Source organism: Gobio gobio, assembly GCF_949357685.1.
Source record: "Gobio gobio genome assembly, chromosome: 15".
Lineage (NCBI taxonomy): Eukaryota > Metazoa > Chordata > Actinopteri > Cypriniformes > Gobionidae > Gobio > Gobio gobio.
This window is the reverse complement of record NC_137108.1, coordinates 5,667,742-5,694,433: the sequence shown is the minus strand read 5'-3', so window position 1 is coordinate 5,694,433 and position 26,692 is coordinate 5,667,742. Positions and strand designations below refer to the sequence as shown.

The 26,692-nt window shown below is 40.0% G+C and overlaps 2 protein-coding genes across 2 annotated transcripts in view; both read left to right on the top strand.

Moving 5' to 3' along the window:
* lars2 (leucyl-tRNA synthetase 2, mitochondrial) overlaps positions 1–2,863 on the top strand; it is a 192,980-nt gene extending 190,117 nt beyond the window's left edge. Inside the window, exon 21 of the mRNA XM_079836140.1 lies at positions 1,828–2,863. Within this exon, the coding sequence (XP_079692266.1) occupies positions 1,828–2,007 (180 nt within the window). The 3' untranslated portion in view covers positions 2,008–2,863. The remainder of the gene's footprint in view (positions 1–1,827) is intronic.
* Positions 2,864–22,842: 19,979 nt separating this feature from the next.
* The window catches only part of limd1a (LIM domains containing 1a), a 65,689-nt gene continuing 61,839 nt past the window's right edge, over positions 22,843–26,692 (top strand). Inside the window, exon 1 of the mRNA XM_079836139.1 lies at positions 22,843–24,436. Coding sequence (XP_079692265.1) covers positions 23,413–24,436 — 1,024 coding nt within the window. The 5' untranslated portion in view covers positions 22,843–23,412. The remainder of the gene's footprint in view (positions 24,437–26,692) is intronic.

Sequence of the window (26,692 nt, the reverse complement as noted above, 5' to 3'; positions counted from 1 at the left end):
CACTTGTTTGTAAGGAAGGTTGTGAATTAACCATAGACTGTAAAGGAATGAACTAATTTCTGTATCCAACATGGCTGTCACGTCACGTGACAAAAGAACGAGACTCGAGAGATGAACTGTTTCTGCATTCAGCCTATGGGGACTTGAACGAACGACTCGAACGAGAAGACTCGAGAGATGAACTAATCTTTTTTGTTTCCGGTGACTGCATAGCCTTGCCTATGGGGCTGGGACTTGATGGACGAATGACTCGAACCGAGACTCGAGAGATGAACTAATCAATTCTGTTTCCTGTACAGAACATATGGGATGTTGCGCATGCACAGTCAACATAAAATGAACGAATCGCTCTCAGAGACAACCCGTTGTTCTCGAGTCATATTAAAGATTCGTTCAAAATGAACGAATTGTTCATGAACGACACATCTCTAACATCTTGATGTGGGTCTGGCTTGTCAGGCTACAATCACGCTTCTCTGTCTGACAATCCCATGGACGAGTCTGGGTTTGGTGGTTGCCAGGAGAACAGGACTCGCCTGACTGCACTGTGCCAAGTGTAAAGTTTGGTGGAGGGGGGACTATGGTGTGTGGTTGTTTTTCAGGGGTTGGGCTTGGCCCCTTAGGTCCAGTGAAAGGAGCTCTTTATGCTTCAGCATTCCAAGACATTTTGGACAATTTCATGCTCCCAACTTTGTGGGAAAAGTTTGGGGACGGCCCCTTCCTGTCCCAACATGACTGACCAGTGCACAAAGCGTCGCTCCATAAAGACATGGATGAGCGAGTTTGTTGTGGAGGAACTGGACTGGCCTGACCTCAACCAGATTGAACACCTTTGGGATGAATTAGAGCGGAGACTGAGAGCCAGGCCTTCTCGTCCAACATCAGTGCCTGACCTCACAAATGCGCTTCGAGAAGAATCCCCATAAACACACTCCTAAACCTTGTGGAAAGCCTTCCCAGAAGAGCTGAAGCTGTCAGAGCTGCAAAGGGTGGGCAGACTCCATATTAAACCCTACAGATTAAGAATGAGATGGCATTAAAGTTGATGTGCATGTAAAGGTAGGCGTCCCAAAACTTTTGGCAATATAGTGTAGATACTGTCCAAAAGTTTGCGGTTTGCGATTTATGTTTTTAAAAGAACACAAAGGCTGCATTTATTTGAGCAATATTGTGAAATATTATTGCAATATAAAAATCCTGTGATCAAAGCATCATAAGTCACATGATCCTTCAGAAATCCTTCTAATATGATGATTTGCTGCTCAAGAAACATTTATGATTATTATCAATGTTGAAAACAGTTGGGCTGCGCAATATTTCTGTGGAAACTGTGAGACATTTTATATGAATAGAAAGTTCAAAAGATTATTTGAAATAGAATCTTTTGGTACATACATTTCTTTACTATCACTTTTGATCAAATTAATGCATCCTTGCTGAAAAAAAAGTATTAATTTCGTAATATATAGCTATATATATTTAGGTTCTGGGTAAGATATCTACTACACACTAATATCTATAACACACAAACATCAGACAGCAGAAGATCATAGATAACTCTTTTGAGTTGGGCAATGAAGAAATCACATCTCAACCATCAATGAGTTTCACCTGGCGGACAATCAAAAGGGCAAATAATTCCCTAGAAATGACTCGTATCTAGACAACCAACACGTTTTGCACTATTCACTACTCTTTAGACAATGTCCTTCTTTTGCTTCACTCAGACTTTTTCCTGCTTTTGGCTCAAAATAATATTTATAAAATGCTTATATTTAGTCTCCAACCTCTCAGATGCCCTCAATATTGTCTCTGTTTTCTCCTCAGATCAATAATAAGGTGTGTGGGAATGTGTCCGTGCCTCATGAAGTGGCTCAGGATGCACAGAAGGTTCAGGAACTGGTGCTGAACAGTCCTCTGGGCGCCCGTCTTCTCTCGGACCGCGTCATTAAGAGAGCCATCCTCTCCCCCAGAACTGCCCTCATCAACTTCCTGGTGGACGAATGACATGGCAGGATGTGCCTTATTGCAGCTTTGGATCCAGAATGGACCGTAGATGAAAAGACTCTGATACCCAAAGAGCCCATGTCAGGAAAACAGAAACAATTCGAAACAAAGAAAAAAATATTTTGGAAAAGGGAACAATGAACGAGTTTCTCTCTGCTCAGGAGAAAATGAAAATGTCTCTGCTACTAAATAAAAAGGTTTTTAGATGATTTCAGGTTTATGGGATACATTCTTTGTACCTCTCAGCCCTCGTCACCTCAGACTCCAGGCCAGTGTTTTGTAGCGAGCTATTTCTGAACACCCAGTTTTAGCCTGACATTACAACACCTCTGACATGGAGACGTGGAGATGTGGAAATGCTGTGCTTTCAGGTCCCATAACTAAAGTCTCACCCTGACCTCATCTAACGCTCACTCTGTCCTGTCTTTAATCACAGGTTACACAGGCACACACTATAGATTGCTCTGTTTCAGATAACACGGTGTTAAATTATTATATGGGAATGCTGCATCACAAGTACACTGAACATTTTTTGGTCTAGGAGTTACTTTGAAGATTGAAACAACTTTTACATGGTGTTTGGACATAAATGTGTGTCGGCAGTGTGTGTGTGAAATGGTGATAATTAGGGGTGAAACGGTACACGTATTCGTGTTGAACCGTTTCGGTACAGGGTTTTACATTGCGGTGCAGTTCCCACACGAACATATTAAGTATTCAGTCCATTTTATCATGAAATTCAAACGATAAATGCCGTGTTGACGCTCTCATGTGGCGTGACTGATCACTGTATAGGCGCGTCAGTTCAAGCGATCTCAATCATCTCTTCTTAGAGAATAAACATGAATGAACATCTGAAGGTATGTTGAGGATACATTACAACTTACTGAAGCATATCATATGTGGTGTAATAGGGCTGTCACTTTTGCAACAAAAATCCTGTTCGATTTTTGAGACACAAGTGTTCATTGAATCGATTCTAAAATCGATTTTAAATGACGTTTTCATTTTCAACGCTAAATATAGCCTACGCCAATCCACGGACAACTAACGGGCATTAGGATGAAAGTAAAGAGGGCGCTTGAGACGCACAAGTCAGCAATATTTCTGATGATTTATTTTGTGCACAATGACAAACAGGAGTGTAACATTCTGGGAAAAAAAACATTAAGCAGAGTGGACTGCCATAACGTCAAAGAAAAACATTAGCTACAGGCTTTAACATGGCTGTGTTTACCATTATAAATTCCACAACAACAACAACAAAATTGTAGCCCATGAAAAGAGGTTGAAAATAAAGCTTAAAAATTTACTAGCCTACACTGAATGTGAAGTTCGTGTGGATAATAATTTAACATAATTATTCAACCATTCAAAATGAAACTTTGAATGAACTTAGCTTGCGAACAGGCCATGTGTTTTTTTTAATTGAACGTAACCGACACTTAGGCTATGCGGGCGTTACTGATGCATACAATGACATGGAGGCGCTGGCTCCGCGTGAACAACGGCTTAAATGAACAACTACCCTACTAGGAAAAAAGCTTTAGTTGGGGCAGCCCTATAGCCATTTATTTCAGATAGACCTATATTTGTTCCAGCATGTCACAAAGGGCATTTCGGGTTGAGCGAGCGGCGCTGAGAGGAATGAGAAAGCTGCTCTCCATTCTGGAGGAAATAGCGCTCATTCTTTTCTACGCACACAGCATTGTCACAATATGACCTCATGCAAGTTTTAAAAACATATTTCAACATATTAATAATACCTGTTAATAACTTTTTTATTTGTTTAATTCGTTCAAAAATAATAGTGTACATATTTGGTTAAAATCGATTCCCTATTTTCGTTTTCGAAACTTGTGTTGGTTGGTCCGATCGATTGTGCAATCGATTTTCGAATGTAAAGTGACAGCCCTATGGTGTAATCGCTCAATCCGTGTTTCGACCGCAGAAAGACGTCAATAAAACAGCTTGTAATGTCACATAGCATCACATGACTTTAGAAGTCATTCAGTGCCCACAGCTGTGAGTTCACTAGAGAAATCAACTCTTTCACTGAATATATGACCTATATTAGCTGTTATATTTATTATATTCTACTGAACCTATTACTGAAGTTTTGATTATTTAATGTGTGTTTAAATAAATCTGTCATGAAAATGACACACACTGGGCCTTATTCATGAAACAAGAGCAGAACGAATTTGTGTGTAAATCGTTCGTAAAGCCGCTCTGACGTAAATTTTCGGATTCACGAAAATGTTCGTATTTTAAAAATGTTAGTTGGTACCATAGACTGTAAAAAAATATGGACGTAGTGTCTGTGACGTCTAACAGACAGCAGACAAACGGCTATCCACCTGTCACTCGAAGTGGCCACTCCCTTAATTATGCAGAACTTTAGGGCTTTATATAATGTAAACAAATGCGTTATAAAATGATTCACCACCCTCACAGTCGTCATGAAGGGCAAAATTAGCCGTATAGACCATAAACACAATTTGCCCCAGACTGTAAACATGTGTTCTTCTGCTGTAAAGTTGGGCATTTTAACATGAGCTCAATGAGATTCTGCTCCTTCTGGAGTCTGTCTCTAGTGGCCGTCCAATCACAGTGCAGGAGGGGCGGGACAAAAACTACACCAACCAATCATCCCACTTGTACACCGACTGAACAATAATGAAGTTAATACTGCTTTTTACTGCATTTTTTATATTCAGTTATATTCTTCAAAATGAGATACTAGTACCACATTACTGCCATGGGCATTCTGTATCATATTCATAGCGATCAAAGTATCTCAGATGGAAAAACGCTGCGCTTACAAAGCGCTCTCAAGCGCCACCAGCTGGCCGTTTTCAGAAGAGCAGCAGGTGTTTTTTAGCTGGCTAAAAATGCTTTGATGGACACACGATAGTTTAATATGTATTGCAAGGCATATGGTTAATTATGCAATATACTGGAGCCCAACCTGAGAAAGAAGTCCAGAAGATTCCAGCGTTCCTGCACACGTCATTTGCAGTTGTAACTCATGGGCGGGGATTATGCTAATTATGAATGAGCGCAACCGCGCTTCCTATTTACGAATGTTTTGAATTCATTAATATACACACGTTTAACTACAGAGTCTGTGGTATGCGAAGCGTTTTGTGACTCGGGAGGAGAGTTTTCGTAAAGGTTCATTTTATGCGCAAATTACTCAGAATTCGTTTCATGAATGAGGCCCACTGTGTTTAAATAATTATATTTCAACAACAAAATTGGAGAAAAAACATTATTTTATTATTAGATTTGGAAGTTAATGCAAAAACTGCCTAATGTGAAGTTTACATGTTTGCACACAATGTGTTATTTGAGTGTTGATTATTATATCTAAACATAGATATCAACTAAATGTAGGCTAATAGTTTGGGCTCTGTTGTTATATTATAGTAATGTGCGAGTAAGGGCTCCCTATATAGTGTACTCTTTACCGCATTAGCAGAGATAATGTTGATATCTAAGAAACGTTATACAACCCCAAATCAGAAAAAGTTGGGACAGTATGGAAAACGCAAAAAAAAAAAAAAAGAAGTGATTTCTAAATTTACTTTGACTTGTATTTCATTGCAGACAATATGAACACAAAATATTTCATGTTTTGTCTGGTCAACTTCATGTCATTTGTAAATATGCATCCTTTCCTGTCATTCAGACCTGCAACACATTTCAAAAAAAGTTGGGACAGGAGCAATTTAGGGCTAGTAATGAGGTAAAATGGTTAAATAATGATGTGATTTGAAACAGGTGATGTCAACAGGTGATTGTAATTATGATTTGGTACAAAAGCAGCATCCAAGAAAGGTCTAATCCTTTAGGAGCAAAGATGGGCCGAGGATCGCCAGTTTGCCAACAAATACGTGAGAAAATTATTGAAATGTTTAAAAACAATGTTCCTCAAAGAAAGATAGGAAGAGATTTGGATATTTCACATTCAACAGTGCATAACATAATTAAAAGATTCAAGGAATCTGGAGGAATTTCAGTGCGTAAAGGACAAGGGCGCAAGCCTAAGCTGAACAACCGTGATCTCCGACCCCTCAGGCGGCACTGCATCAAGAATCATCATCTATAAGCAATATCACCACATGGGCTCAGGACTACTTTGGCAAACCTTTGTCAAGTACCACAATACGTAGTTACATCCACAAATGCCAGTTAAAACTGTACTGTGCCAAAAGGAAGCCCTATGTTAACAGTGTCCAGAAGCGCCGTCGACTTCTCTGGGCTCGGAGGCGTCTGGGATGGACCATCACACAGTGGAAACGTGTACTGTGGTCAGATGAATCAGTATTTCAGGTATTTTTTGGGAGGAATGGACGCCGTGAGCTCCGGACCAAAGAAGAAAAGGATCATCCAGACTGTTACCAGCAACAAGTCCAAAAGCCAGGGTCTGTCATGGTATGGGGTTGTGTCAGTGCCCTTGGCAAAGGTAACTTGCACTTCTGTGAAGGCACCATTAATGCTGAAAAGTACATAGAGATTTTGGAGCATAATATGCTGCCTTCAAGAAGACATCTTTTCCAGGGACGTCCAAGCATATTTCAACAAGACAATGCAAAACCACATTCTGCACACAATACAAAGTCCTGGCTGCGGAGGAAGAGGGTTCGGGTACTTGACTGGCCTGCCTGCAGTCCCGACCTGTCTCCAATAGAGAATGTGTGGACAACGAAGACCCCGTACTGTTGCCCACCTTAAGACTTGTTTGCAGGAAGAATGGGACAAAATTACACCTGAAACACTTCATCACTTGGTGTCTTCAGTCCCTAAACGTCTTTTAAGTGTTGTGAAAAGGAATGGCAACATTACAAAGTGGTAAATGCTTTACTGTCCCAACCTTTTTTGAAATGTGTTGCAGGTCTGAATGACAGGAAAGGATGCATATTTACAAATTACATGAAGTTGACCAGACAAAACATGAAATATTTTGTGTTCATATTGTCTGCAATGAAATACAAGTCAAAGTAAATTTAGAAATCACTTCTTTTTTTTTTTAATTTGCGTTTTCCATACTGTCCCAACTTTTTCTGATTTGGGGTTGTAAATTGTCAAAATAAAATTTTAAGTTGAATATTTTATTTTGCATTTTACATTAATGACACTTTAAAATATATATAAATATTAATAAGAATTATAACAAAAGTAATTTATACATTCTGTAACAGTTTATGGGGTGGGGAATGGGTAAACATATGTGTTATTATATATATATAAATTCTACAAAGTGTGCCATCAACAGCAAATTGTTGAAAACAGAAAACTCTGGAGGAGATGGATCCGTCCACACACTGAGGATCACTGCAGCTGTAGTCACCCCCACCTTTATAACCACAAAATCATTTTTCGAAACTCCTGGTAACACAGACTGATCCCCTAATAAGCACAATCTTGGTGACATGGGTATTGTCAAGCCAATCCACCTTCCTATACTGTCCAGTCCTCTTTTCCAAAAGGGGTAAACTGTCCCATATTCCCAAATAGCATGCAGAAATTATCAGGGTCCTGCCCTGACAGCCTTGTCTGTCTTGTCTCTGTTCAATATTTCTTTGTTTGTCTTGTGTCTGAGCACATGGCTCTGTCTTTGTTTGTGTTAGCCATGTGCTCCTCTTGTCCCGCCTCCTTGTTTCCCTTTACCACGCCCCCTTGTTTAGTCCTTGTTTGCTTAATTGTGTTCACCTGATCCTCATGTGCTCTTCCCTTTTATATTGAGCTCCTTTCCCTCTTGTCCTTGCTGGTTCGTTGTGTGCTTTTGTTGTATGCCTCGTGTCTAGCTAACCTTGTCCTGGTGATAGTTTATCTCGTCTAGTTATAGTTTTTGGTTGCTTCACTTCACTTCACTTTATTCGATTACGTCCCCGTAGGGCAATTTGTTTTGCAACAAGACCAACATACACACATAAAAACAGTTTACAAACATTAAAAATGCCTAAAAAAAACCCCAACACAATAAGACGGCAGCAGCCCAAAAGTTTACCTACTTCACACAACTCCTCCCATTCCCGAATTCAACAAAGAAACCGCAGTAGGAATAAATGAATGTTTGTACCTATTGCTTCTACAGTGGGGAATCTAAATCTAAGTCCCGAAGGTAGAAAATTAAATTCACACCGTAGGGGATGAGAAGAATTCATTCAAATGGATTGGGCTTTCCTTACAACCTGACAATTATACAAGTCAGTAGGGTGACTCTGATGAGTTCCTATAATTTTACTACTGGTATTGACTATTTTTACCACCGCATTCTTAGCTTTGACACTAAGACCGCCATACCAGCATAATAGAGAGAAAGTCACAACTGACTCAATGTAAGACTTATAGAACAAGGTCATTAACGACCTGTCAATATTTAACTTGGACAATTTCCATAAACAAAACAGGCGTTGCTGTCCCTTTTTACAAATCATCTCCACATTGGAATTGAAATTCAACTTATTATCAATCACACACCCCAAATACTTGTAAGATTCCACTAATTCAACATTCTGCTCTTTAATAATTGTACTCAGTTGATCATTTTGATTATGTCTAAAATCGATACGCATATCCTTTGTTTTAGACACATTTATTTGCAGACATGCCCTGTCACACCACTGCACAAAAAATCATCCACCACTGGGCCATGGCCATTGTCATCAGCACCGAGGAGGCTAACAACAGCTGAATCATCTGCAGATTTTAAAATAAATCTATTTTCATGCCTACTTCGGCAGTCATCAGTATATAAAATATATAAGAGGGGAGAAAGGATGCACCCCTGAGGCGACCCTGTGGAGGACGACAATACCCCTGACAGACACCCATTTACTCTAACTCTCTGTGTTCGATCAGTTAAAAAAATCCAGAATCCATCCGACAATACTAGAGTCAAGACCAAAGCTCAAAAGCTTCTCTATTAAGATATGTGGTTGTATTGTATTAAAAGCTGATGAAAAATCAACATAAAATTCTAGCGTGAGTCTTGATTCCTTCCACATGCTTCCACGTTTTCCCTATCCTTATTTTCTCTCTCTAGTTTCCTGCAAAGTTACAGTTTTTGTTTTTATTTTGTTTCTAGTTCCAGTTATTTATTTCTAGTTTTTATTAATTTAGCCTTTTTTCTCTTTTGAGAAACTCTCGTTTTCTTTTTTAGATTCTAGTTACTTTGTTGGCATTTATCCCTATTCTTGGTTTTTGTTTTTTGCTCCTGTTTGTTTCTCTAGTTGTCTTGTCTTGAGTCTTGTGTGTTGTCTTGTGGTGTTTCCTGCATCCTGTTCCACCCTGGTCACCCTGGATTCTCCTGGCCTGGCAACCAGTCTGGTTTTACAGCAAGTCACATCACCTACTGTCAAGCCTGGTTCCCCGAGCTGCTGCCTCGTCTCCATCATTGGCCATCATTGCTGTCTCTACCCTGACCAGCCACTTCTCCCATTGTGTCCTGCCCCTATTGTTTGGACTTTGTTCCTGTCTCACCATTCTTGTCCTGTGTCTAATATTGTTAATAAATTTCACCCCCTGCTTTTCTGCATCTGGGTCCTCACTCTCAGTATCCTGACAGAAATGTCCCTGGAACTGAGCTGCATTTCCAGCATATATTTTTGGGCATAATTCCCATGTCATCGGAGGATTTTTGGCCAGAGGCTAAAGACTACAGGAGCTGTTCCGCATGTCTTAACCAGCCCACAGGGGAGGATCTCACTCACAGAATGTAAATGCGCACGGCCGCTCGGATCGGGCATTAATAACGGAGCGGTGCGGTGCAAAGTGAGTGTTTCAACTTTTCAATTAATTCCTATGAAAGTTTAGCTTCCATAGGCGATCTGATAACGCGACGGTGGGGAAGTGATAACCAGTAGCCGTGGCTTTGGGAGTGGCCTCGTAGGGCAGTGAAGCAAGTGCATTCTGGGAGTTGTTGTCTTTCATCCACATGAGACAAAAATACATTTTCTGTCTTTTCTCAGTCTAGAAGGCACCAAATTCAAAAATAATTTCACATTTCTGCTACATAAATGACCCAGTTTAAATACACATTCATCTTCCCTGCGCTGAAGTGCAACTTTAAGTTGAGAAAGAAAACGCATGTGTAAAGTATAATGGATCCGTGTGTCAGCTCTTAAAGTGACAGCAGCCTAATAAACCTGCTGCCAAATATGGAGATAATATTAAAAAAAATCTATATGGCCGTTTTCCCCCATGGTATTGATGTCAAAACTGTGGCCAGGGAAAATGCTGAGTGCCACTTTGGAAAACCATTTGCCACAGTGGCTGGTGAGCTAAAAAGTTAATGTCAAGCCCTGTATTCAGCATTAAAATGGGTGAACTATCTTTAGTTTTAAAGGGATAGTTCACTTTGAAAATGAAAATTAACCCATGATTTACTCACCCTCAAGTCATCCTAGGTGTATATGACATTTTTCTTTCAGACGAATAAAATCGGAGTTATATTACACAAGTCCAGGCTAATCCAAGCATTAGAATTGAATTCATAGTTGCTCTGTTTTTGAAGTCCATAAAAGTGCATCTATCCATCATATAACTGCTCCACACGGCTCTGGGGTGTTAATAAAGGCCTTCTGAAGCGAATCGACGCGTTTGTGTAATAAAAATATCCATATTTAAAACTTTATAAAGTAAACTTTCGACCGACCGCCTTCCCTGTTCAATTTATGAAAAAATTGACGCGACCATGTCCTCTCGTCATGACGTCACGAACACATCTTGAGTTTCACTTTCAACACTTTTCGACAGACGGCGGTCGGCCAAAAGTTTACCTGATAAAGTTTTAAATATGGATATTTTTCTTACACAAACGAGTCGATTCGCTTCAGAAGGCCTTTATTAACCCCCCAGAGCCGCGTGGAGCAGTTATTTGATGGATAGATGCACTTTTATGGACTTCAAAAAACAGAGCAACTATAAATCCAATTCTAATGCTTGGATTAGCCTGGACTTGTGTAATATAACTCCGATTTTATTCGTCTGAAAGAAGAATGTCATATACACCTAGGATGACTTGAGGGTGAGTAAATTATGGGCTAATTTTCATTTTTGGGTGAACTATCCCTTTAAGTTAGGGATCCTAACTGATGAAACCAGGACATATTTCCATGTGTAGTGACTAGTCGGGACACACATCATGTGAAACCCCAGCACAATAATCTTAAGGTAATGATCTCTTCTCTGAGACCGCTTTAGCGATGCCCGTCATTCCCTTTGGAAATGAGAGCGGAGAGACTTGAGTCATCACATTTCAACACTGGCGTAATTTGGCCCCATTTTCTCAGTCTCTGCAGCCCAACCCAATGACACAACGTACATGACACCACGCTCGAGTTAGCGCCTCGCTAAAGGGGTTTCGCCTTTATGTGTTGAGTGTCTGACCTTCTCCAAACGCATCAGAGAATCTGTCTCTCAGAGGGAACTAAAAGTTGGGAACTGGTATAAAGGCAGCCTTTCATGTCGAATGAAGTGCTATGCCTTCAGGGTATGGCCGTCCCGGGACAGTCACTGACAGTGGCTCTGTTGTTTGCCATGTTACTCAGGAACCACACATGATTCAGGCTGAAACTCATCCCCACTGCTGTCCCTGATGGCCTTATCTAAGTGACTCACTGATAAAACACGGAAGAATCATTTTCCCAGAAGTCCCACATTCCTCAAATCTGCTGACTTTAAAAGGAGGAAGGGTTTTTTTCGTCCCAGATGACATGTGACTTGTGAACTTGATATTTTTAGAGTATTAGTTTCCTGTGTATTGTGTCTTTTTGTATTGTGTGACTGTATTCACAGTGGTCTGGTTCTGTTCGTGTTCTGTCATCATTTACTCACTCTAATGTCATTCCAACCCAGGACTTTCTTTCTTCTATGGATATGTAAAGAAGATCTTTTGAGAAGTGTCTTTTTTGACCATACAGTGGAAGTCAATGGTAACATTTGGTTACCAGAATTCTTAAAAACATCATCTTCTGGGTTTCCCTTTAAGAATTGAATCACATTTCCCTCGAGTCTAAGTGTTAAACTTTGTCACAGCTCTTCGTATTGTTTCCTCAAATCATGTTACTTGTTGAGGAGAGGAGTTTTATTGCTTTTCTAAAGAATTAGAGGATTGATTATTACTTGGCAGATGATGGATCATAGATTATCTATCTATTTATCTATCTATCAATCTATCTATCTATCTATCTATCTATCTATCTATCTATCTATCTATCTATCTATCTATCTATCTATCTATCTATCTATCTATCTATCTATCTATCTATCTATCTATCTATCTATCTATCTATCTATCTATCCAACTATCTATCTATCTATCTATCTATCTATCTATCTATCTATCTATCTATCTATCTATCTATCTATCTATCTATCTATCTATCTATCTATCTATCTATCTATCTATCATCTATCTATCTATCTATCTATCTATCTATCTATCTATCTATCTATCTATCTATCTATCTATCTATCTATCTATCTATCTATCTATCTATCTATCTATCTATCTATCTATCTATCTATCTATCTATCTATCTATCTATCTATCTATCTATCTATCTATCAATCTATCTATCTATCTATCGTTTTATCCATCTGTCCATCCATCCTTTTATCCATCTGTCTGTCTGTCTTTAAACATTATAAAATACATAAAATCAGTATTTTTGTTCAACTTTAGAATTTTTGTTGTTGTTTAAGGTATTTTGAACTGTCTTGTTTTTGAAATAATGCCACATAAATGTGCAATAATGGCGCATAAGTTGCCACTAAAAGACAAGATTTGATTGTAATTGCTTATTTATTTCAATAATCCAAATGTATAAAATAATGAACTTCAGAATAAGAAATTAGCAATAAGCAGATAGTGAAGAGTGAACACACCTGTGTGTGTGTGTGTGTGGGGGGGGGGACACACAAAATGTCCCCACAAAGATGGCAATATCCAAAATCCTCGTCCTTGTGGGGACATTTTTAGGTCCCCACGAGGAAAACATCTTATAAATCAGACTAAGTGATGTTTTTTGAAAATGTAAAAATGCAGAATGTCTCCTGTGATGGGTAGGTTTAGGGGCTGGGGCAGTGTGTGTGTGTGTGTGTGTGTGTGTGTGTGTGTGTGTGTGTGTGTGTGTGTGTGTGTGTGTGTGTGTGTGTGTGTGTGTGTGTGTGTGTGTGTGTGTGTGTGTGTGTGTGTGTGTGTGTGTGTGTGTGTGTGTGTGTGTGTGTGTGTGTGTGTAACATTGCATTTGTGCTCTAGTACCAGGTCTTCATTTATGTGGGGAAATTTGCAGATTAATGCTGGATTTGTTTTATGTTTTTTTACAAATGAAAAATAAAAAACACTTTTTTTGCTTTTCCTATTCTTTTTCAGCGTGTGGTCATTTTGACCCCAAACACCATGAGTGTGACAGAAAAAGTCACAAAATTGTCTGCAACTGAGATGAAGGGAACCATGTTTTTTTAACTAAAGAATTCTGCAGTATTTCTCGGTCATTAATCAAATAGTAAATCAGTGTCATTGATCACAGAAATGTCTTTGTGTCAGATTTGTTTGCTTTGATTGAAACATGAGATGCTCTTATGCATTTTCTCAAAGAGAACCTGATCATCAGGAAATTCATGTTAATTTCTCAAATCAGCTTTTCACTTGAATTGTTGTACTGAATACTAATATGATTTTTGTGAAATGCCCCTGCTCTCAGTCTGTAGGTCAATACTGTTGAACAATAATGCATAACCACACAACAAAAATGATTATGTTTGGCAATTATGAGGAAAATCCTGAACTATTGATAAGTATAAATGGTATTAAAATAGAAAAAGTAACAGAAATCTATTTTTTTGGGAATCACGATAGACAACAAACTGAGCTGGAAATCACACATTGGACACATACAAAGGAAGATATCAAAAAATATTGCAATCATAAACAAAGCTAAGTACGTTTTAAATTACAAGGCGCGGTATATATTGTATTCCAGTCTTATTTTGCCATACTTCATTTATGGAATTGAGGTCTGGGGTAATAATTATAAGAGTTCCCTACATCCCCTTGTAATAATCCAAAAACGAGCAACCAGAGGTAGGATACCAAGAACATACAAATATACTGTTTTTACAAAGTAACATGCTTAAATTCATGGACTTAATTGATTTTTATACTGCACAATTAGTGTATAAAGCAAATCAGGTGCCCATTCATTTATCAATTCAAATCTAAGTACAAACAAGTCATACTGTCTAAGTTCAGGATGGAAGAATGTCCTTAAGTGTGGACATGGAATTAGCTGTAGAGCTGTATTTTTGTGACTGGTAAACTAAAAAGATAATATAAGTTAATAAATACAATATAATTAAACTATTTGTAATTATAAACAACTGTGGCCAGGAAATGCATTGAATTCATAACAATAAGGAACAAAAGACTAAATTAAAAGATTGGTGACTAGTTGTTACTGGCAATGATGGGTGTTTTGTACTTATTGAAGAGTCTTCTTTCCTTGTCTTGGAATTAGCCGAATGGTTGTGAGTTAATATTGTTGATTGTATAGTCACTGCAATAGGACAACATAAATATGTGGCAACTGTCTTATTGATTATAGTAAATGTATCTACTGCTCAAATGTATAAAAGGGGGTAGACGTCAATAAGCTTAAGCTTCTCCCTACTCCTTTTGAGCATCATATCCACATTCTTTTTTTTTATTTTTTTTATTTTACTTAATTATTTGTGCATGTATCATTCTTTGGTTTCGCCTATTGGGTTGAAACGTGTTACTGTGTTGAACTTTGTGGAACGAAGATGCTCAAATAAATAAAGATGATGATGACACTGTAAAATATTATAAGACCAATAAGTTATGACTCCTATATAGTGCACCGTCTGATCGTTCCCTATCCCCTATATAGTGCACTGTCTGATCGTTCCCTATCTCCTATATAGTGCACTGTCTGATCGTTCCCTATCCCCTATATAGTGCACTGTCTGATCTTTCCCTATCCCCTATATAGTGCACTGTCTGATCGTTCCCTATCTCCTATATAGTGCACTGTCTGATCGTTCCCTATCCCCTATATAGTGCACTGTCTGATCGTTCCCTATCTCCTATATAGTGCACTGTCTGATCGTTCCCTATATCCTATATAGTGCACTGTCTGATCGTTCCCTATCTCCTATATAATACACTGTCTGATCGTTCCCTATCCCCTATATAGTGCACTGTCTGATCGTTCCCTATCTCCTATATAGTGCACTGTCTGATCGTTCCCTATCTCCTATATAGTGCACTGTCTGATCTTTCCCTATCCCCTATATAATACACTGTCTGATCGTTCCCTATCTCCTATATAATACACTGTCTGATCTTTCCCTATCCCCTATATAATACACTGTCTGATCGTTCCCTATCTCCTATATAGTGCACTGTCTGATCTTTCCCTATCCCCTATATAATACACTGTCTGATCGTTCCCTATCTCCTATATAGTGCACTGTCTGATCTTTCCCTATCCCATATATAATACACTGTCTGATCGTTCCCTATCCCCTATATAATACACTGTCTGATCGTTCCCTATCCCCTATATAATACACTGTCTGATCGTTCCCTATCCCCTACATAATACACTGTCTGATCGTTCCCTATCCCCTATATAATACACTGTCTGATCGTTCCCTATCCCCTATATAGAGCACTGTCTGATCGTTCCCTATCTCCTATATAGTGCACTGTCTGATCGTTCCCTATCTCCTATATAGTGCACTGTCTGATCGTTCCCTATCTCCTATATAGTGCACTGTCTGATCGTTCCCTATCTCCTATATAGTGCACTGTCTGATCGTTCCCTATCCCCTATATAATACACTGTCTGATCGTTCCCTATCCCCTATATAATACACTGTCTGATCGTTCCCTATCCCCTATATAATACACTGTCTGATCGTTCCCTATCCCCTATATAATACACTGTTTGATCGTTCCCTATCCCCTACATAATACACTGTCTGATCGTCCCCTATCCCCTATATAATACACTGTTTGATCGTTCCCTATCCCCTATATAGAGCACTGTCTGATCGTTCCCTATCCCCTATATAGAGCACTGTCTGATCGTTCCCTATCCTCTATATAGTACACTGTCTGATCGTTCCCTATCGTCTATATAATACACTGTCTGATCGTTCCCTATCCCCTATATAGAGCACTGTCTGATCGTTCCCTATCCCCTATATAGTGCACTGTCTGGTCGTTCCCCATCCCCTATATAGTACACTGTCTGATCGTTCCCTATCCCCTATATAGTGAACTGTCTGATCGTTCCCTATCCCCTATATAGAGCACTGAGAGCACTGTCTGATCGTTCCCTATCCCCTATATAGTGCACTGTCTAATCGTTCCCTATCCTCTATATAATACACTGTCTGATCGTTCCCTATCCCCTGTATAGAGCAGTGTCTGATCGTTCCCTACCCCCTATATAGTACACTGTTTGATCGTTCCCTATCCTCTATATAATACACTGTCTGATCGTTCCCTATCTCCTATATAGAGTATTGTCTGATTGTTCCCTATCCCCTATATATTGCACTGTCTGATCGTTCCCTATCCCCTGTATAGAGCAGTGTCTGGTCGTTCCCTACCCCCTATATAGTACACTGTCTGATCGTTCCCTATCCCCTATATAATACACTGTTTGATCGTTCCCTATCCCTTATATAATACACTGTCTGATCGTTCCCTATCCCCTATATAATACACTGTTTGATCGTTCCCTATCCCCTATATAGAGCACTGTCTGATCGTTCCCTATCCCCTATATAGTGCACTGTCTGATCGTTCCCCATCCCCTATATAGTACACTGTCTGATCATTCCCTATCCCGTATATAGTGAACTGTCTGATCGTTCCCTTTCCCCTATATAGTACACTGTCTGATCGTTCCCTATCCCCTATATAGTGAACTGTCTGATCGTTCCCTTTCCCCTTTATAGTGCACAGTCTGATCGATCCCCATCCCCTATATAGTGCACTGTCTGATCGTTCCCCATCCCCTATATAGTGCACTGTCTAATCGTTCCCTATCCACTATATAATACACTGTCTGATCGTTCCCTATCCCCTACATAATACACTGTCTGATCGTTCCCTATCCCCTATATAATACACTGTTTGATCGTTCCCTATCCACTATATAATACACTGTCTGATTGTTCCCTATCCCTTATATAGAGCACTGTCTGATCGTTCCTTATCCCCTATATAGTGCACTGTCTGATCGTTCCCCATCCCCTATATAGTACACTGTCTGATCGTTCCCTATCCCCTATATAGTGAACTGTCTGATCGTTCCCTTTCCCCTATATAGTACACTGTCTGATCGTTCCCTTTCCCCTATATAGTGCACAGTCTGATCGATCCCCATCCCCTATATGGTGCACTGTCTGATCGTTCCTCATCCCTTATATAGTGAACTGTCTGATCGTTCCCTATCCCCTATATAATACACTGTCTGATCGTTCCCTATCCCCTATATAGTACACTGTCTGATCATTCCCTATCCCCTATATAGTGCACTGTCTGATCGTTCCCCATCCCCTATATAGTACACTGTCTGATCGTTCCCTATCCCCTATATAGTGAGCTGTCTGATCGTTCCCCATCTCCTATATAGAGCACTGTCTGATCGTTCCCCATCCCCTATATAGTACACTGTCTGATCGTTCCCTATCCCCTATATAGTGAGCTGTCTGATCGTTCCTCATCTCCTATATAGAGCACTGTCTGATCGTTCCCCATCCCCTATATAGTACACTGTCTGATCGTTCCCTATCCCCTATATAGTGAGCTGTCTGATCGTTCCTCATCTCCTATATAGTGCACTGTCTGATCGTTCCCCATCCCCTATATAGTACACTGTCTGATCGTTCCCTATCCCCTATATAGTGAGCTGTCTGATCGTTCCTCATCTCCTATATAGAGCACTGTCTGATCGTTCCCCATCCCCTATATAGTACACTGTCTGATCGTTCCCTATCCCCTATATAGTGCACTGTCTGATCGTTCCTCATCTCCTATATAGAGCACTGTCTGATCGTTCCCCATCCCCTATATAGAGCACTGTCTGATCGTTCCCTATCCCCTATATAGTGCACTGTCTGATCGTTCCCCATCCCCTATATAGTACACTGTCTGATCGTTCCCTATCCCCTATATAGTGAACTGTCTGATCGTTCCCTATCCCCTATATAGTGCACTGTCTGATCGTTCCCTATCCCCTATATAGTGAACTGTCAGATCGTTCCCTATCCCCTATATAGTACACTGTCTGATCGTTCCCTATCCCCTATATAGTGCACTGTCTGATCGTTCCTCATCCCCTACATAGTACACTGTCTGATCGTTCCCTATCCCCTACATAGTGCACTGTCTGATCGTTCCATTGGCCAAAGCATCAAACCAAACCATGATGGTGAAGAGGAAAGGGAAGTGATGGATAACACCAGTCATGTGATCAGCAAGCCAAACATTTCTACAGCAACACTATCTGCAGTGTGAAGAGGGACAGACATGCTTTCCCCTATAAGCTCACACCTCACACCTCACCACAGCGTAACACTCACTAAACACATTCACTAAACACATGTGGACACTTAAAAAGTGTCTTTGCATAAGCTGCAAAATATTTACACGTAAAGTCGCCATGAAATATTGAATATGAAGTGTTTTGGCTTTAGTTTAGTATTAATAAGTTAGTATTACTATAAGCTAGTGTGCTCAAAAATAATGACAAAATTCACATTTAGAAGATATAAGCATTCAAAACTTACAGTCTTTCACTTCAGCCAATAAAGATCAATGATTTTGATGACATCACTCTACACTTCAGCTTCTCATCAGATTTTCTGTCCAATCAAATGCTCTCTAGAATCTGAAGCCCCGCCCCTACACTATAAACATACACTGCAGCTGTATCTGAAATCTGTCACTTGTTCACACATTACATTTTTTCTACATGGTGAATGGCTCATAGTGCACTATATAGGGGATAGGGAATGATCAGACAGTGCACTATATAGGGGATAGGGAACGATCAGACAGTGCACAATATAGGGGATGGGGAATGATCAGACAGTGCACTATATAGGGGATAGGGAACGATCAGACAGTGCACAATATAGGGGATGGGGAATGATCAGACAGTGCACTATATAGGGGATAGGGAATGATCAGACAGTGCACTATATAGGGGATAGGGAACGATCAGACAGTGCTCTATATAGGGGATAGGGAACAATCAGACAGTTTATTATATAGGGGATAGGGAACGATCAGACAGTGTATTATATAGGGGATGGGGAACGATCAGACAGTGTATTATATAGGGGATGGGGAACGATCAGACAGTGCATTATATAGGGGATAGGGAATAATCAGACAGTTTATTATATATAAGGATAGGGAATGATCAGACAGTGTATTATATAGGGGATAGGGAACAATCAGACAGTTTATTAAATATAAGGATAGGGAATGATCAGACAGTGTATTATATAGGGGATGGGGAACGATCAGACAGTGTATTATATAGGGGATGGGGAACGATCAGACAGTGTATTATATAGGGGATAGGAAACGATCAGACTGTGCACTATATAGGGGATAGGGAACGATCAGACAGTGTATTATTTTCGGGATAGGGAACGATCAGAGAGTGTATTATATAGGGGATGGGGAACGATCAGACAGTGTATTATATAGGGGATGGGGAACGATCAGACAGTGCTCTATATAGGGGATAGGGAACGATCAAACAGTGTATTATATAGGGGATAGGGAACAATCAGACAGTGTATTATATAGGGGATAGGGAACGATCAGACAGTGTATTATATAGGGGATGGGGAACGATCAGACAGTGTATTATATAGGGGATAGGGAACAATCAGACAGTGTATTATATAGGGGATAGGGAACGATCAGACAGTGTATTATATAGGGGATGGGGAACGATCAGACAGTGTATTATATAGGGTATAGGGAACAATCAGACAGTGTATTATATTCGGGATAGGGAACGATCAGAGAGTGTATTATATAGGGGATGGGGAACGATCAGACAGTGCTCTATATAGGGGATAGGGAACGATCAAACAGTGTATTATATAGGGGATAGGGAACAATCAGACAGTGTATTATATAGGGGATAGGGAACGATCAGACAGTGTATTATATAGGGGATGGGGAACGATCAGACAGTGTATTATATAGGGTATAGGGAACAATCAGACAGTGTATTATATAGGGGATGGGGAACGATCAGACAGTGTATTATATAGGGTATAGGGAACAATCAGACAGTGTATTATATAGGGGATAGGGAACGATCAGACAGTGTATTATATAGGGGATGGGGAACGATCAGACAGTGTATTATATAGGGGATAGGGAACAATCAGACAGTTTATTATATATAAGGATAGGGAATGATCAGACAGTGTATTATATAGGGGATAGGGAACGATCAGACAGTGCTCTATACAGGGGATAGGGAACGATCAGACAGTGTATTATATAGGGGATAGGGAACGATCAGACAGTGTATTATATAAAGGATAGGGAACGGTCAGACAGTGCATTATACAGGGGATAGGGAACGATCAGACAGTGCACTATATAGGGGATAGGGAACGATCAGACAGTGTATTATATATTGGGGATAGGGAACAATCAGACAGTGTACTATATAGGGGATAGGGAACAATCAGACAGTGCTCTATATAGGGGATAGGGAACGATCAGACAGTGCTCTATATAGGGGATAGGGAACAATCAGACAGTGCTCTATATAGGGGGTAGGGAACGGTCAGACAGTGTATTATATATTGGGGATAGGGAACGATCAGACAGTGCACTATATAGGGGGTAGGGAACGATCAGACAGTGTGTTATATATTGGGGATAGGGAACGATCAGACAGTGCACTATATAGGGGATAGGGAACGTATTATATAGGGGATAGGGAACGGTCAGGCAGTGGACTATATAGGGGATAGGGAACGATCAGACAGTGGTCTATATAGGGGATAGGGAACGATCAGACAGTGTATTATATAGGGGATAGGGAACAATCAGACATTGTATTATATGGGGGATAGGGAACAATCAGACAGTCCTCTATATAGGGGATAGGGAACAATCAGACAGTGCTCTATATAGGGGATAGGGAACGATCAGACAGTGTATTATATAGGGGATTGGGAACGATCAGACAGTGCACTATATAGGGGATAGGAAACAATCAGACAGTTTATTATATAGGGGATAGGGAACGATCAGACAGTTTATTATATAGGGTATAGGGAACGATCAGACAGTGTATTATATAGGGAATAGGGAACAATCAGACAGTGTTTTATATAGGGGATAGGGAACAATCAGACAGTGTATTATATAGGGGATAGGGAATGATCAGACAGTGTATTATATAGGGGATAGGGAACGATCAGACAGTGTATTATTTAGGGGATGGGGAACGATCAGACAGTGTATTATATAGGGGATAGGGAACGATCAGACAGTGTATTATATAGGGGATGGGGAACGATCAGACAATGTATTATATAGGGGATAGGGATCAATCAGACAGTGTATTATATAGGGGATAGGGAACGATCAGACAGTGTATTATATAGGGGATGGGGAACGATCAAACAGTGTATTATATAGGGGATAGGGAACAATCAGACAGTTTATTATATATAAGGATAGGGAATGATCAGACAGTGTATTATATAGGGGATAGGGAACGATCAGACAGTGCTCTATACAGGGGATAGGGAACGATCAGACAGTGTATTATATAGGGGATAGGGAACAATCAGACAGTCCTCTATATAGGGGATAGGGAACGATCAGACAGTGGTCTATATAGGGGATAGGGAACGATCAGACAGTGTATTATATAGGGGATAGGGAACAATCCGACCTTGTATTATATAGGGGATAGGGAACAATCAGACAGTGCACTATATAGGGGATAGGGAACAATCAGACAGTGCTCTATATAGGGGATAGGGAACAATCAGACAGTGCACTATATAGGGTATAGGGAACAATCAGACAGTGTATTATATAGGAGATAGGGAACAATCCAACCTTGTATTATATAGGGGATAGGGAACAATCAGACAGTGCTCTATATAGTGGATAGGGAACGATCAGACAGTGTATTATATAGGGGATAGGGAACAATCAGACAGTGTATTATATAGGGGATAGGGAACGATCAGACAGTGCACTATATAGGGGATAGGGAACAATCAGATAGTGCACAATTTGATAGGGAATGACCAAACAGTACTTTTATTCATTCATAAATTAATATTAATAAAATGAACAAACAAGGCGAATAAAAAATGCTGGGTTGTTTCAACCAATTTTGGGTCAAATATGAATTTTTAAACCCAACGGTTGGGTTTGTCCATATTTGACCGTTGAGACAACCCAGCATTTTGTAGAATGTGATAACACGTTTTTTTTTTTGTCCTCAGTTGGTAACATCTCAAAATAAACGTTAGATGTCAAAATCTCTATAATATGATTAAATGAAGTGCTGGATTATTTCCATGTGTGTTGTGGTTAGCAAACTCTCTTCAATGTAGGCTACTTTAATCATGTGAAATTACAACACAACCGCATGATAGTAGAGTCTTTACAAGTCTCTTTCAAGTACAGGCTCTCTAAACCCCAAAAGACTGATGATGATTATTTATCATGGTGATCCGTGAGAGAGAGAATCTACTCCCCGTGGTCGTGTTTTCCTCTTCGCGCGCTCGTGAACTGCACAGCTGGTCGCGCGCTCTTCCCAGTGTCTCGCGCTCCTTCATTCACATTGGCAGTTTGGAGCTCGGCGAGTGAGAAGCAACACGGAGGCGGGAGTCGCTCAACCTCTCTCTCATTGAGTAGAAGAGATCACTAAAGGAGCAGTTTAAACCAGCCATCGTCCTGATTTTCTCGGTCGGGTTTCATTAGACTTGAACGGAGAGCTGCGTCCGAAAGTTAGTGGAGTTTCGCTCGTGTCCGTTTCTTCTCGGTCACTTGTTTTCGTTGGAGTTAAACCGCTTTTTGTCGCCGTCTTCAGTTTGAGTAGTTTTTATTCAGACTCTTGAAACCGCTTTCCCGTCGCGTATGTTTTGCTGGTCGGCTATTTTACTGGATTTAATCTGTGTGGAAAACAAACAACAGTTTTGACTGTTTTATTCGTGTATTTTCACAGGTGAATGACTTTGAACAGCTGTTGCCCATCAGTTTCCCGTCTTCAATGGTTTGACCAACTACTAAACACACAGAAGTCGCTTTAACACGTACTTTCTGAGTTTCCAGTCACAAACATGGATAAATACGACGATTTGGGACTCGAGGCGAGTAAATTCATCGAGGATTTGAACATGTATGAAGCGTCGAAGGACGGTTTATTCCGTGTGAAGAGAGATGCAGGAAACAACCCGGATTTTGAAGAAACTAGGAAGGTTTTTGCCTCAAAAATGACTAAAATACACATGCAAAAGCAGCAAGAGGAGTTGGCAAGAAACGAAACTTTGCCAACAAGGATCAATGGAAGTCACTCGAAAGTATCAGATAACACATTTTACACCAAAGACAGACCACCCATCAATAGTTATAGACAGGGGGTTGAAGCAGCAGCCAAACCGCCCATCATGTCTGGACCAGTGATTGGCACTGCCAGTGTGACTCCATACATATCTTACGAAGGACAAAAACATAATTCGCCTGGCGTACATGATGGATCCAGCACTAGGGGTTATGACAGTAAAGAGATTGGAAATGCTGTTAACCCAATACCAGTGCCAGCCCGGGCATCCCCCTCAACCAGCCCCCCTGGCACATGGGCATCAAGAAGCGGCTACCCCTCTCAAACGCCATCATCTCCTTTCTCAAACAGCCCCTCTTCTTCTAGCTCACATGGGGCAGGTCAAAATCATTCCCCAGTGTCCACATCCGGGAAATCGCCTTCACAGTCGCCCACCGGAACATACAGGGATTCATATCATCAAGTTAGCACTGGGCAACCCATCTCTGCCCAGTGGTCTACCAGTGGACCAACATGCCAAAATGGGGGAGGTCATAACATTCGCACACAGGTGACCCAACCTCCACTGTCCGTAGGGAAGCAAGGCGATCCACTCCAACACAAGAACACTGCTCCCAGTATCCCAACACCAGTTGAGTGTCCCAGGGATGAGTCTTCCAGCCCTTCCCGGGTGCCCAAACTGCCATGCCAGACCCTTCAAGTACAGGCGGATCAGGGGCCATCTGTGGCGGAAATAAAATTAGAAGCTCTTACTGAGCGCCTGGAAAAGGAGATGGACGTCCAGCCAAAGGCTGAGTACTTTGGTAAGCACAACGTGATCACTGCCAGTATGTTTTTCTATTTATCTTTTACACATCTGCAATTGTATTTAGCAGCTTGCTGATTGAAAAACCCTCTGCCTGTTTCCACTTGACCTTCCCTCTGTATGTGTATGTGTGTGTGTGTGTGTGTGTGTGTGTGTGTGTGTGTGTGTGTGTGTGTGTGGTTCTTGCCACAATGTGCTCCATAAAGTCAGTCAATTGTGTGTGAGAGCGTTTTTGATCCCTTTTCCTTTCCAGAAGCTATTCTTGCATTCTTTCTCATCTGTTGTTCATTTATTTTATTTCATCACAGTTTAATCACCAAAGGCAAAATGTTGCCTCTCTCTGAGATCTGTAGGAGTGTGTTTTCCCTTGAAAAGTTGACGCTAATGGAGATTTCTCCCTAAGGAAAGTTTCCTCCGTGCCCGCTGAGTATGAAGCCACCCTAAACTAACATTGCCACCCGTCCTGTTCGCCCTGTGGGCCTGCGAAACAAATCTACACTCATTCACATTCGCCTCTGCTAAAGACCCGCCAAATATCTCTCGCAGGCTTTATCACAAAACCAAACACGGGGGTTTTATTAACTTTAATGCTCAAAGTTTGAGATGTTTACATTTACTTTAGTGACATGTTAATGACATAAAACGATTTTTGGTTAAAGTTTAAAAGGGGTACTTCACCTGTAAAGGAAAGTTCTGGGTAACACTTTATTTTGATGGTTGCTTTAGACATTATTTTGAATATAATTACATTTAGGGTTAGGGTTTGCAACTACATGTCAACTAACTCTCATTAGAGTATTAGTAGATGGTCTGCTTAATATCAGCGTACGCTTTATTTTTATGCTCCTCAACAGACATTATACTGACTATTAGTACCTTTCCAAGTGCATGCAAACTTATTCTAACTCTAACCAAATATACTAAGTCTACTAATACTCTACTAACGCTCTACTAACGCTCTAATGAGAGTTAGTAGACATGTAGGTGCAACATTACCAGAGGCGGACAGTAGTCAAGTATTGTTACTTTCTACTCAAGTATGTACTTTTTTGGATAACTTGTACTTCACTACATTCGGAAGCGTAATATTGTACTTTTTTACTGCATTACATTTCATATTGAATATCATTTAATACTTAATTACTTAAAAAAAATGTTTACTTTCTTAAGTAAAAGTAATTCAAAAGTACAAGAAAGAAAATACTAATTTTTTAATTGAGTATTAAAGATAAAAAAACGCTTTTATTTATGAAATGTAACGCTGTAAAAAAGTACAATATCATGCTTCCGAATGTAGTGAAGTAAAAGTTTTCCAAAGAAGAACACTGATAAATTACTTGTACTTGAGTAGAAAGTAAAAATTGTTTGTCACAATTAAAAAAAAAAAAAAAAACATGATAATGATAAAGGTAATGTATATGACATTCTACTTTCAGGCGAATAAAATCAGAGTTATATTAAAAAAGTTCTGACTAATCCCAGGTTTATAATGGTAGTAAATGGTTGTGTCGTTTTTGAAGTCCATAAAAGTGCATCTATCCATCATATAACTGCTCCACACGGCTCCTGGAGTTAATAAAGGCCTTCTGAAGCGAAGTGATGTGTTTGTAAGAAAAATATAAAACTTAATAGATTATCAAGTTGACTTACGGTGAAAGAGTAACTTTTGAACCCTTGACCCATGACGTATTGATGAACGCAGAAGCGCAGAGGATAGAGCAAAACAAAACACCGGTCATGAATTTGAGTCTAAAACAAGATTTGGATATAAGAGAAGAGGGGCTTGAGTTTGTTGCCCTGCACTATCCGTCAAAGCTTGTGATGCTCCAGTCAATATGCGGAAGCTAGTTATTTTAGTCTATAAAGTTTTAAATATGGATATTTTCCTTACTCAAACACGCCACTTCGCTTCAGAAGGCCTTTATTAACTCCAGGAGCCGTGTGGAGCAGTTATATGATGGATAGATGCACTTTTATGGACTTCAAAAACGACCCATCAAGTTAATGCCATTATAAAGCTTTTTTAATATAACACTGTGTTCGTCTGAAAGAAGAATGTCATATACACCTAGGATGACTTGAGGACGAGTAAATTATGGGATCATTTTCATTATTGGGTGAACTAACCCTTTAAGGGACCGTCAAAATAAAGTAAAAAACAAAATCTGTTGTTTATTCAACCTCGTATCTTTCCAAAACTGTATAAGTTTCTTTCTTCTGTGGAGTATATTTTGAGAAATGTCTGAGGTTGCGT